Raw genomic sequence first — 14,069 nt, 5'->3', positions numbered from 1 at the left:
TATAAGTGTCACAGATGATGGGTACAGAATGCTACGGGAATTTCTGCCAGAGGAACCTATTCTAATAGGAGATGACAGTTGGGGAACGGATAAGTAGAGTCAAGAGGTATTTTGAAGATGGTATCCACAGCACTAGATAATCACTATGTCCTGCAGTATCAGAGAGTAAAATAGTGACCACTGTGAAGGAGCAGGTTAGCAGAAAAGGTTACCTGATTTATTACTTAGGTTGAATTTGAAGAACTTACAAAACACTGAAACAAATAGTCAAATTACTTGCTCTATAGTCCACTGAAACAAAATTTAGGTTCATATTTCAGTCAGCTATATATTACTTCACCTATTTTTTCAGTAGGGCTCCTAGAAAATTTAGTCATAAGTGTAGCTTGTCTTTAATTTCTACTGGTTAGTGGTGTGCCAGGGTACTGCTGTGTACTGCCAAAGGATAAAGTGTATGCTTTTCACATGGTCTACAATGACCCTCATGGTCCAGTATAATTTTTTTTCCAGTACCGGCAATCAAACTCAGGACCTTTTGCTTGCCAGGCACAGCACCACTGAGCTAAACCCCTGGCTCCCAGTACAATTTTTGACCACTCTACTTGACACAGGACTCTGGACCCCAATATGCCACATCACTGTCATTTCCCATATTCTCTCTCTCACCTTCTACCTTTGGATGTTATCCTCCTAATTTTCCTAGCTTGCTCTGAATTCCTACTCATTCTTCAAGATTAATAGCCCTCTACAACCTCCTAGAACATGTCACTCATTTCTTCAAGGAGAGTAGGGGTCCTCTACCTTCTCACAGTGCCAATTACAATTTCACTTATAGAGAAGTCTCTTTTTTATTTCTCTATCATAAGATATGAGGCCACAAAAGGCAGAATATGTAATCTTTAAATTTCTAATGCTCACTGTGGCACAGTCCCTAACCGATAGGTATTTAATAAATGTTTGCTAAATGGATGAATCTATTTAAAAAACTGTTGAGGGAATGAGCAAATATCTATGAACTTAATAAATGCACTAATACAAAAACATTAATCTCAACAGTTCAAAAATTGCAATCTACTGCCAGGCCTGGTATAGGGTACAGCAACCGTCTAGTGTTGTGGATACCACCTTCAAAATACCTCTTGACCCTACTTATCTGTCCCCCAGCCTGGGCAACACAACAAGACTTCATCTCAAAAAAATAAAAGAAAACAAAAATGCAATTCACTGAAGTATGAACAATATTTAAACAAAAATCCAGGTTAAATATTTAAAGATTTTTTTTGTATATCCTTTTATTGGTACATTTTAGGTGTACAATATAATGACATTCATCATTGGAGATATACAGCTTTATATACTCTCTTGGTAAAGAATTATTTTCATACTTACAGATTTCTCTTCTGCCCAAATGACTGCTCCAACTCCTGTTTTATGATCCTCTGCAAAATAAGATACTGAAGTCAGTAACAATCAATGATCTGTTTGTTAGTTTCAGAATTATTTTTTCCAAAAGTAGAGAAAACGTATTTTTGGAACATAAATAGCAATTCTTGATATCTTCACCCATTGTATGAAAGTGTTAAGTACTTCTAAGTATGGGATATGGGAACTAGGTACCAAATAAGTAGACAAGGTCACTGCCCACCCTGTCACTCATAATGTACATGCAAAGACCAGTAACATGGCAGGAGCTACAGTCAGATCAATTCAAAGCAGTAGCCAGAACTAAGTACAACCTCACTGACTCTCCACTAGCATATCAGTTGCTAAATGACTATTTCTGTTTTTGTTTTTTTGTTTCTTGAGACAGGGTCTTACCATGTAGTCCTTAAACTTGCAACAACCCTCCTGCCTCAGCCTCCCAAGACTAGGATTACAGGTGTGTGCCACTACGCCTATTTCTTTGTTGAAAATAAATTTTATTTTATTTTAAATGACTATTTCTAGTAGTTGATGAAATTGAATTTTTTTTAAAAGTTTCTGAACGAATGGATTTAGTGCAATAACCATTCACAACAATCAAATATGTCTCTCATTTCTTACACTCTAACCATGTAAAATACATTTTATGGAAATGTTCTTGCTAAGAAATAAGTTCAAACTTCTAATACAAACATTAAGTGTTATGAACTTTCATATCTATTGCTGAATGGTACATGCAGGGAATTTTGACCTAAACAAAATGCTGCCCTATGACCTTCATAATTTACTGTGAGGGGGAAAAGACACCAAGTCAGTCTCATAGCATGCTTACTTCTAAGTCAAGTGGCAGTAGTTCTAGACATAAGATTATAGTTCCCCCGCAGAGCCAAAACATTTGCAACAAGTAAAACTATACTTCTAGAAACAATCTGAAACAGAAATTTTTAAAAAAACAAAACAAAATAAAAATTCTACATATTAAGTATCTACTTTTCCTGAGTTTCAAATTTCAAAGGCAAATATACACTAATTATGAAAACCTCAGTATATGAAAATTATAAGGAACTAATGTGGTTAAGTAGGTATATTTACATAAAGAAAATAAAAGTCATCTGTGAATTTACCCTAGGGCATTTTCATACTGGTGAGGATTAAGTGAAATTGCTGTTTACCTCTACAATTTCCTAAAAGTAAATCCTTCAAAGGATAACATATAACATATGTATTTCTTTTTTTTTGGTAGTGGGGATCGAACTCAGGAGCTTGCGCTTGCAAGGCAGGCGCGGCACCACTGAGCTAAATCCTGGCCCCCAAATGATATGTAAATACCAACTTTTCCAGTAAAAGTACAAAGAAAGTTTGTGCTACTATTGTATTAAAAACTAGAATTAACCTATCAATAAGTTCATTTTTAAAAAGTTACGATAATGCAAGGAAGTTTTCCATCTTCAGTTCAAGCATGCTCAGGATTTCAATACATACTACAAAGCATTTGTATAAATTTTTTTACCCAAAGATAAAGCAGCTAAAATTTTCATTTCTAGATAAGAAAACACAGAGAAATTAAGAGACTAAGATTTAGCCCCCCAGGCTTTCTTCCACCTCTTGCTTTGACATTAAGAATTCCATAATAAAGATTTGCATTCACTAAGTGCCCCAGTGTGCCAAGATTATGAGAAGCTGAATGTTCAATGGTGAGGGAAACATTGGTCCCACCCTCACGTAACTTACAGCTGGATGGGGTGGGAGAACAGTGATGAGGAAACATTACATGTGTGCTGTGTTCTGAAGTTGAACATGATCCTGAGGGACAGATTATACAGGACAACTGGCTTCTGTAGTGTGGAGGGAAAGAGATTTTGGTGTAAACAAGATTTTGTTTCTTCCTACACCTTTAGAATTGGACACGCAGGGAAAAGATATAAATCAATGGCTTTATGCTCAATTTCCAAGGCAAGTGGTAGAAATTATAAACATTAAATTGTATTTGCCCACAAAACCAAAAGTTTAGTAAAGTTGTACTCAATATGTGTATAAATCAGAAAGGAAAAAGATGAAAAACTAAAATATAAATCGTTCATATTGAATCTACTTTTCCTACAACAATCCTAAATTTTTTTGTATTATGTTTTTAGTCTCAGGAACCACTTTTTCTGTTTTTCTGGGGACAGGCTAAACCTTGTCAGATGTGTTTTTGCATCAGCAGACATCTCTACTGCCTAGCAAAGGTTAGCTACACCAAGGGAATATTCATTACTACCTCTCCTTTCAAACAAGGATAACTTTTTATCCATATAAAAGAGCCAATTTCACCTTAGCCCCAAGTCTAGTGACATGTTATTTTTCAAAAATCTTTTTACATCTGTTAATTCTTACAAAAACAGCTCCCCATGATCTGGTTATTCATTGGGTTTTCTCTGTACAACTTTGAAGGAAAAGTGGTCAGAAATGACCACTTCTGGGCCAATTCCTGGGTTCTTTGATCACTGGAAGTCAGAGGTCTCGTTAGCCCATGGTTCTGGAACACAGGGATGTCTATTTTAGCCCCCCATCCTCTGTCACAACAGTGACCACATGTTCCACAGACCACCTGAATCCAAACTGCTGGATGCTTGTTTAAAAAGCCATACTACTGGTTCCCACGGGGACCCCTAAATCAACCTGAGAAAGGCTCAGGAATCTGCATTTCTCAGAGCTCACCCCTGAATCTTAATCACACTAAAAACCAGTGAGTTATGCTTTCAAACAATTAACATTGGCTGCTTCATCCTACTTTCATCACCAACTCTGCAGTCCAGGAGGAAGGTATACTATTTTAACTTTGGAAAGCGCCTCATCTAATGGGAAAACAGGATGCAAAAAGAGATCAAAACAACACTTAAGTCAGGTAGACATGATGGGATGCCCGCTAATCTTCTCCCCCTAAGCATCTAAACATATTTGTCACTTTGTTGCTACCTTTAATTATTCTAGAAACATATTTTTAACAATATCTCTGTGGATCCTCTTTATTTATCATTCAAAAAATTTGTTTTGGAACTCTGTTGCTAGAGGTTTTAGAATTCATTTTAATAACATATTTTAAATGTAATGGTTTCATGAAATGATATCTTCATCTATTAATAAGGGAAAAATAGGGCCAAGGATTTAGCTCAGTGGTCCTGCCGCCTGCCTCGCAAGCACAAGATCCCGAGTTCAATCCCTGGTACAAAATAATAAAATAATAATAATAATAATGAAAAATACAGTTATCAAATCAAACTGAATACAATCATACCTTGGTACACAAGTGTTTTGAAAGCTGGACAAATCTGATACTCATTGCATTTTGATGTGACACTTTTGTCCCAGTATTTGTCCTTTGTTTGGTAGTAGATGCTCAAGCTAGAGCTTGTCGGTGTTGATTCTCTCTTGACTGGCTGCCTATTTCAGCCAAAAGAAATCTGTTTGGTACTTGTAGTTTGTCTCCAGAAACCAATTAATGGGGTGTACCAAGATACCACTGTAGTGTGAAATTAAAAACTTGAGTAATTGGAAATACTTTATATCATAGGATATCCACGGGGCTGGCTGGTCTCCAATGTTAAACAAGATATGTATAGAAATCACCTAGCTTAGCGTCTGACACAATAGTGCTCAATAAATTATCATTATTATTATCAATGAAGAATTATAGACACCAAGTCCCTTATTTGGAATCCTTTGTATCAACTTTTTTTAATAGTCTGATGCAGTGATTTACATCCAATCCTGAACCAAATTGCTACTCATAGCATCCCTTTTTTGGCATATTAAAGCTTTAGTAACATCTCTCTCTCTAATTATAATAGCATTGGCTTTATGTAAAAATAGAGAAGACCATAGGAAAAGACTGGAAATCCAAAATAGACCCAAGTTCACACAGTGAACTGTGGGGTGCTTGGAATTTAGCTCATTGGTAGAGCACTTGCCTAATGTGTAAGGCCTGGGTTTGATCCCCAGCACCACCAAAAATGAGGAAAAAAATGTATTTTTAAGTACTCTGCTTAGTACAAATATTCACAAATTTTACTCCACATGTATTAATTTGTTTGACTACAGGTATTCTCCTAAATCTCACTAGGAATACTATATAACCAGTATATGCATCATATTACCTTCTTAAAGTCTGAAAAATTCTGAATTTCTTTTCATTTGGCCTCATGGGTTTTGGAATAAGAATTGTGGACCATTTGTCTTTTGGTATAGATATCCATTCAACACACACTGATTAGTGCTAAGGAAAAAAATGATGATTAGGAGATGATTTCTTCCCTCAAAGAGCTCAGAGTGGAGTGGAGTGCAAATAGTTGAGTTGTATCCTATGCAGGATTTGAATCCCAGGCAAAAAATATCACCCATTGTAAAAAAACAACGCTTGAAAAATCTCTTAAATTGCCCATCAAGTGCATAAGCATAGCTTTATGTACAAAACTCTGAACAGTAATAGTAGACAAACTTATAATTCAAAATATATATAGTAGTATATCTAGTAAGATATACATATGCATATTTATATCTACACATACTGCAAACTGAACACTGGAATCACAGATGGAAAGATGAGATGGTCTGTGAGAATCAAGTTACTGAGATCAAGTAAAACAGCAAATGCACATCTCCCATCTTACTCTGGAACATAGGCAGAACTCTGCTGAATTCTGATTACCAAAGAGAAAACCTTTTTGTGGTTTTCTCCAGAATGGTTTACAGAAAATTTCTTTACAAAGCTGATATTGGCAAAGAGAATAATGTACAACCCACGATACAAGAAAATTTACACAGGACATGGTGGCACAAACCTGTAATCCCAGCACTCTGGGAGGCAGAGGCAGGATTACAAGTTCTAGCCCAGCCTGGGCAAGTTAGTGACTTATCAAGACCCTGTCTCAAAATTTTTTTAAAAAGGGGAGTGAGGGTTGGTAATGTAGCTCATTGTGAAAGCCCTTGGTCCACTCCATAGTGCTGTAAAAATATTTTTTTCATTAAATCAGGCTCATATACAATTGTTTGGGGTCATATAGTTCATACTTATACACTCTTTATAGAATTGAGTGATTATTAACACTGTTGAATGTCATAATACTTTGCAGGACTTAAACATCTTAGGCCTAGGCCACAGTTAAATAGCTCTGGGTGGAGGACTGAGCATCTTTTTCTTTTTTGGTATCAGGGATTGAACTAGACCTTGTGTTTGCGAGGCAGGCAGTGGCTCCACTGAGCTAAATTCCCAGCCCCTGAGCATCTTTTTATTAAAGTTTCCATGGTGATTCTTATATGCTGTCAGTTGAGATCTTACATTCTACTGACTTTACTTTGAGGGGTTTGTTGTTGTTTGTTTGTAAAGAATACACTATAGACCGGTGGTACCTTCATAGAGATTTTCTGATTTTCCATCTCCTTCTTTTTTGGGATAATGATCTTACTCTACTTCTGTCCTGTCTGTATTTTTCCTACTTATTTCAAGGTTAAATGTTAAAAAGTGATTATGATTCTACTTTCAAAAAAATTACACCTGGTAAGATGTGAAAATATTGTTCCATAATGAGAAATACAGATGCAATATTTTTAAACAATAAAGAATAGTCCCAAGTAATATTCTCCTTTTCCACATGTACAACTTAATACAATAAATAAAAATATTTAATTTCTCAGCTTGCTGATTGAGACATACCAGCAATTGGAAGAATCTACAATACTCAGCATGCATTTACTTTGATATTCTTTAGTTATTTTGAATTTGTATTTTTAATTTTATAGATTTCCAAAAGTTTTTATTAAAGACATACAAAATATTAAAGAATGAATAAAAAATAAATGACTTTAGTTTGCACTTTTCTTTTTATCCCATCTTTAGTGGAGGACTCAATGACCAGTGAAGTCCAAAGTGCAAGAAGCAGAAAGTAGGGCTTAGATAATCTGGCTCTGAATTATAAATTCAGTGCTGAATATAAGACCACTAGGAATCCCAAAACTGCTCAAAGTTTCCTACACAGAATCTTACTAATTTCTCTACATTGTATGAGCAGCAAAACTTTAAATGAACTCTACCATAGATAAGACAAAACACCAGTTTACTACTGAGACAAATACAACTGAACCAATCAGTCTCAATTTATGAACTAAGCATTTAACTCACCAGTTCGATATGCCAATAACCTGGCCTGAATCATGCAGTGCCTTGCAATTTCTTGTGGCAAACTTTGATTGTGACTTTCATTAGTCTGTTCTGGATTGCTACAGTAGAATCCGAAGTGTTTAAAGCTGGGGACACTGGAAGCTACTGTGGCCAAAAGTAGGATAAGGTCTTTCATGTTTTCCCTTAAATTGCTAAAGTATGGATTTTCACACAGGTTCTCCAGACCTATAGTCATCAGTATTTGCTTATGCTTTTCTTCATTTGAAACCAAAAAGACCATTTCATATTCTTTTATTCTTTCTTGTTTACATTCAGAATAAAAGTCAATGTTAGCATCTGGCACTGTTTTTGTAATTTTTTGAATAAAGTCACATTTGTAAGAAGTCTCCTCTACAAACTGCACCATATAACACACCAAAGGCTGGAGTAACACACACACATGGGCTCGGCTGTTTGACTTCAATCTTTCCACTGCTTTGGCATCTAATTTTGCATCTTCAGAAGTAGAAGCCTCAGTAAGCAAGCTTATTTCTGGATCAGCAGGCCAATATGAAATTCGGTTAACTCCAGCTGAAATACAAAATATGAAAGGTAATTATCTGATACATGCCAAATTTAGCTTTCTTGATAAATCCATCCCATTGCTGCAGTAAATTAAGAGGCTCCAATATAATAAATGTCTACTATCAAGTCACCTATTACACAATCTCATGGTTGTTAAGTAACTACCCATTGGCCAAACCCAATCCATTGCCAGGTTTTATACAGCTCATGGGTTAAAAATGGACTTTTTTCTTTTTCTTTTGGTGGTGCTGGGGATTGAACAAAGGGCTTCATGCATGTGCAGCAAGTGCTCTATCACCAAGGTACATCCCCAACTCTACATTTTTAATAATTGGGAAAATCAAAAGAATATTTCATTACACATGAAATTATGAAAAATTCAAACTTCAGTGTCCATAAATAGTTTTATGAGGACACACCCATTCAATTACACAGTCTTTAGCTACCTTTGCATGGCAGATTTGAATAGCTGCCACAGCCACTATATGGTCTGCAAAATCTAAAATGTTTACTATCTGGCCTTTTAAAGAAAAAGTTAACCAACCTCTGGTAGAGCCCATGGGAAAGCATTTGTAGAATCACTGATTTTGCTATGTGTAGTCTCAAAGCCCAGCACTGAAACTACATACCAGTACCTTCCATAGCACCATGGCTGCTGTTAGAATGTTACAGCCAACACTTGCTATTGCCTAGAGTCTTGTATCTGAAGTAAACAGTTCATCTCTGCATTAAAAATGTTCCTGTCTGTGATTCAAAACTTTTCTAGAAAGTCATTCTAAGAAATATTCTAAAGGGAGAGAAGTCAACATTCTTGAGGGTTTTATTTTATTGGCACTGGGGATTGAACCTGGGGCCTTCTCACTAACCTACATTGCCAGACTTTTAAAAAAAATTTTTTTTTTTAAATTTTGAGACAAGTTCTTGTTAAGTCACTAGTCAGAATTCTTTAAAATATTTTTTTTCAAAAAGCTAGATGACTAACACAGGGGAATGATTAAACAAATTATTTTACTTTTCACCAAAATTGTCTACAAAGAAACTGTAAAATGGACAAATTGTTATGTGAGGTTGGAGTAATGGTGATAGGACAATATTATTTTTGGTAGTAGTGGAGATTGAACCCAGGACCTTTGTGCTAAGCTACATCCCCAGTCCTTTATTTTTATTTTGAGACAAAGTCTCACTAAGTTGCTCAGTTTGGGCTCAAATGTGCAATTTTCTGCCTTAGCCTCCCAAGTGCTACGATTATAGGTGTGTGTCACCATGCCTGGCTAAATATTATTTTTAAAAAGCTTACAGGATTGAAAACAAAACAAACTAAAGAAACATTTTTCAATCAATGTGACAGAGGAAAAGTTGGTAATCTTTAATATACAGAAAAGATTTTAATTCCTTGAGAATACATAGGAATTGAACAGTAATGTCTTAAGGGAGAGAAAAAGATATGAACAGACAATTCAAAAGAGAAATATAACTGGAAAACAAACATGAAAAAATAATTAGTATTTGAGGTTCAACAATAAAGATGCCTTATACATAAACACCCAGGAGTTTCTCAATGAATAGTTTACAACAGATATCTTTTTGTTAGTATCTCTTGTAATGTCAACTTCAATTTTATGATTATGCTCTGAAACAAATAGACAATCCACAGGGTGGTACACTCTTCTAAGTAATATATGAGCTAAAACTTCTAAGTTAAACATATTTCCATCTACTCCCTGCTACACCTGAATCACTGTGTTTTGGACTGCAAAGCAGCTTTGAAGGCCTCAAAGCTCAGGTCAGAGTGTTTCCCCGGGCTGCATTTCATCTTCCCTCTCTTAAGAGTTCTTTATTTCCTAACCAGCAGTGATGGTAAACCTTTTATCTAAGCATCTTAGTTGTTCCCAGTAATCCTGATTCAAAAAAGAAGGGAAAGGCTACAGCGAGGTTCCAAGATTTTTTTTTTAGTACCGGGAATCGAACTTGGGACCTTGTGCTTGCAAGACAGGTGGCAGCACCACTGATCCCTGGCCCCCAAGATTTTTTGATCTTAGGATTCCTTTATATTCTTAAAAAAATTTTTTTTTCCAAAGACACTGTTTTGTTTTTGCTTTTGCAGTGCTGGGGATGGAACTCAGGTCAGGCTAGGCAAGTGCTCTATCACTGAGCTACCTTCAAGCCCTATACTTTTAAAATTTATTGAGGGAACCAAATAGCTTTCTTTCATGTGGACTATATTTATGTAGTAGAAAAGTAAAGCAAAATTTTAAAGTATTTATTAATCCATTTGAAATAACAATAAAGAGCCAATTATACATTAACATAAATAACAGCTTTATGAAAAGAAATTACTTAGAAAATAATGACAGAAGAATGGCTTTGTTTTACACTTTTACAGATATCTTTAATATTTGGCTTAATAGAAAACAGCTGAATTCTCAAATTTGCTTCTGCTTTCTATCTATTGCAATAGGTGTTTTCATTGATATATATGAAAAGTATACTGACTCATACAAACATGTAGTTTAAAAAGTATATAAAGAGCCATTTCAGATAATTGTAAATATTCTCTGATACTGTGTAAATATTTGACAAGGGATAGTTTCTTACAGGCTAGGTACAGTATGGGATCTGAAACCCTATCAACAAACTTTTTGTATTGTAATGCTTAAGTCCCCTGGTCTGTCTTACACTTAGAATGGCTCTTTTACTCAAGCACAATTTTGTAGCATCATGTATTAGTCATCTGGAAAACAATGACGTACTAATTTTACAGTATAAAAAAAATCATTAATATCACCACCAATCTCATCAAAAGAATATAAATATTGGGAACCTGTCAAGCTTATAATGGCTTTCAAATATTCTAATTTTTACTCTGAAAGCTCCATTTTTATCACTAATAACAAATACTGCCAATTATTTTCCTAAAGTGACAGATCCACTTCATTTTTGAGGCAATGCCTACCAACTATCTAAATCTAAATTGCCATAGTTTGTTATTTCATGTTGTTCCTTGAAAAAATAGATCAGTTCAGTCTGCAACATAATCGCGTGTTTTTCCTTAAGACAATCTTCCTACTTAGGTTTGTAATAAAAGTGCTGTATAACCACCTCCTCCTTTTTGACACAGAATATTAAAACAAATGTGAAGCTGGGCATGGTGACACATGCCTGTAATCCTAGTACTTGGGACACTGAAGCAGGTGGATTGCTTCAAGTTCAAGGCCAGCCTGGGCTACATAGTGAGTTCAAGGCCAGCCTGAATTTCATAGTAAAACCTTGTCTCAAAAAAAAAAAGTGTACTGAAGGGTTAGAATTTACTATTTTATCAAGTACATTTTTACATGAAACTGTTTTGTTGTTTTGTTTTGTTTTTCACTCTGAGTGCATTTAGAGCAGTGACTACTAGTGGTTTGGTACCACTGCTTTGCTTCGTGTTACAGCACTGGTGGTTTACTCACCATTGTTTTGTTACTGTTATTGTGACTGTAGTATTATTTAGAAAACAGTGTTCACCTCATGGGCCATCAGGACACACTTTGAGAACCACTGTGCTAGGAAATGTTTGGTTTCATTGAGGTAATAGTGATTGTAACTCAAGTGATTCAGCTACAGCATGGGTTCAATCATGCCCCTTCCCAACATAACTAAATAATATGTAGGCCTAAACTAACAGGGCAATTTCATTTATGTACAGGTCTAACACCAACATAAATGTATTTCCAGTTTAGGTCCTTCCTGATTTTCCAGACTTCATTTTCTCTCTTGCTAGATTGAAATGCCTTACAGATACCAAGAAGCAGTGTGACCTGAACTCCCTACTCTTCTAATTTTTAGCTCAAAGGTGATTAAGATACTTTCAGCATGGGCAGCTTAGGGTAAAATACAACCATTTCTTAATCATTTTTCTTCTGTGACTAGAACAGATCAACAAATGTTTTGGTTCTTTCACATTCTTTCCTTTCTATATTAATACTTCCATCTGAATCCTATTTTATACCCTAATGCAATAGTCTACTAATTAAGCTCTCAATTTCTAAGTTCTCCCTGTGCCAATTCAGTAACAACAACAACAGAAATTATCAATCGCCGGGGATTTAGCTCAGTGGTGCTGCTGCCTGCCTTGCAAGTGCAAGGTCCTGAGTTTGATCTCCAGTACCAAAAAAAGAAAAAAACCCTATCAATCATCTTACATCCTGCTCAAAAATCTTCAGTGGCTCTACATTACCTATGATAGGACTTGGAAGTCCACCAAACACAAGTGTGGCTGCCCAATCTGCCTGATTAACTGGGAAAAGGAAAAAAAGGCTGATGCCTCTATGATACCTATTTTATCTATTAGGAACTACAGAATTGAGTCACTGTCATAGATACCTGTCTGCTTGAAATGCTTGTTGTAGGCCGGGAAGCTTCTACTGCCTGGCTCTCTCCTGAAGCTTTACATGTAGTTCAACTCATAAACCTCAATACAAATATGATCAGTATTTATAAGACTTGGATGTAAATAAAAAATAGCTCTTCTGAAAAACAGGTCTAGGAACTCAGTTTCATAAGATAAAGCCCAAAGGCTATACAGCTTTTGAATTCTCTACTACAGCCTCAATTTATCATTATAATCCATCTGCTTTTACTCTAAGAATAATCTTCCATTTCAAACACTAAACCTCACTCCTTACAACTGGATGATTCTAGGTGCACTGCTGCTCCCTGACAAGAAATATCTCCTCCTCTATTTACCAGAAACTTTAAGATCCAACTTAAGCCCCATTTTTTTTGTAACATGACAACCTGCAGGATCACTGTTCTTTCTGGGAGATCATGTATTACTCACAGTATGCCTCACTTATTTGGTACTAAATGGTGTGTTACATTAAGTTGTTCTTGTTCCCAAGTAACATGGGCTAGGAACCACATGAGCTTTTTGTCTTTTTTTTTTTCTTAAGCCATCATAGTGCTCATGTACAAGATACATATTTTGGAGTGATAGAATGGTCTGCACATGCACCTGGTTGCAAAACAGAATCAAAAGCACAGAGAAACATACTGAGTACTATGTGAGTAGAGTGGATGGCTACACAATAAAAAATTGTGTTCCTTTCGGAATAATGGAGTTGTCACTGGGGGAATGAATGTCCAATCAGGGTCTACAGTTTTCACAATGGAAATGAACAGAAATGATGTATGCAACTTTCAGGCTGGATTTTGTTTGTTTCTTTCTTCTGTGGCATTGGGGATTAACCCACAGCCTCAAATATGCCACACAAGTGCTCTATCACTTAAGCTATATTCCTAGCATCCCCAGGCCAAGGTTTTAAGAAGGTGTGCCTTCTCTCCTCTTTCTTTCTCAGGCTGCCTCTGAATGCAGAGGACTCAAGCAAGGGTGCAGGGATGACAATACCAGTAAGATAGAATATGCTTGGGTTCGTGACTCAATCACATGAAGAAAAGCTGCCTGCTGCTTAGCAGCACCTACATTAGACTATTACAGGGGTGATACCTACTATATTAAACCACTGAAATTCTGGGATTTCTTTGAGATAGTAGCTAGCTTTAGTATGCTAATTCACTGAGGGTACTTACCTGATTAATGGGCAGAGCTGAGACCAAAATCTGAGACCATGTTTTCTAACTCTTCCTCTTACAAAGTGTCAAATTTGTCTTCACACATGTATTTATATTTCCAAATTATCTCTGTGTTCCTCTGTTTGCTCTTAGATAAAAGCTTTTAATCCCCAACAAAGCCTTATCTGTACTTACCATTTACAATCATTTTCAAACACGCAGAACATGGTTTTCTGGAAAAATAAAGATCACAGTTTTTCAGCCTTGACCCATGTTTAATTAGAGCAATTTGCCCAGCATGTAAATCTTCACTAGAACAATGGAGACCAACAATTTTCATGTTTTTCACCACTACAAGACCAGTTTTCTTCACCTA

The 14,069-nt window shown here is 35.9% G+C and overlaps 2 protein-coding genes across 13 annotated transcripts in view; one reads left to right on the top strand and one right to left on the bottom strand.

Moving 5' to 3' along the window:
* Cdadc1 (cytidine and dCMP deaminase domain containing 1) overlaps positions 1 to 14,069 on the bottom strand; it is a 47,238-nt gene that overhangs the window by 18,933 nt on the left and 14,236 nt on the right. For 10 of the 12 annotated variants that reach the window (XM_004844167.4, XM_087197438.1, XM_087197439.1 and 7 more), the window contains 3 exons: positions 13,889 to 14,066; positions 7,580 to 8,149; positions 1,390 to 1,439 (listed from right to left, as the gene is read on the bottom strand). In XM_004844167.4, coding sequence (XP_004844224.1) covers positions 1,390 to 1,439; positions 7,580 to 8,149; positions 13,889 to 14,066 — 798 coding nt within the window. The remainder of the gene's footprint in view (positions 1 to 1,389; positions 1,440 to 7,579; positions 8,150 to 13,888; positions 14,067 to 14,069) is intronic. The other 2 variants (XM_013072036.3, XM_021257841.2) reach the window with 1 other exon arrangement.
* The window catches only part of Cab39l (calcium binding protein 39 like), a 210,195-nt gene extending 196,126 nt beyond the window's left edge, over positions 1 to 14,069 (top strand). The window contains exon 13 of the mRNA XM_087197450.1: positions 1 to 14,069. This exon is cut by the window's left edge and continues 12,995 nt beyond it. The gene's annotated coding sequence lies outside the window, so the exon portion shown is untranslated.

This window comes from Heterocephalus glaber, unplaced genomic scaffold (assembly GCF_053883595.1).
Source record: "Heterocephalus glaber isolate CG9 unplaced genomic scaffold, H.glaber_assembly_v1.0 deba00001666, whole genome shotgun sequence".
Taxonomy (NCBI): domain Eukaryota; kingdom Metazoa; phylum Chordata; class Mammalia; order Rodentia; family Bathyergidae; genus Heterocephalus; species Heterocephalus glaber.
The sequence above is the reverse complement of the archived record's forward strand: the minus strand, read 5'-3'. Positions and strand labels throughout refer to the sequence as shown.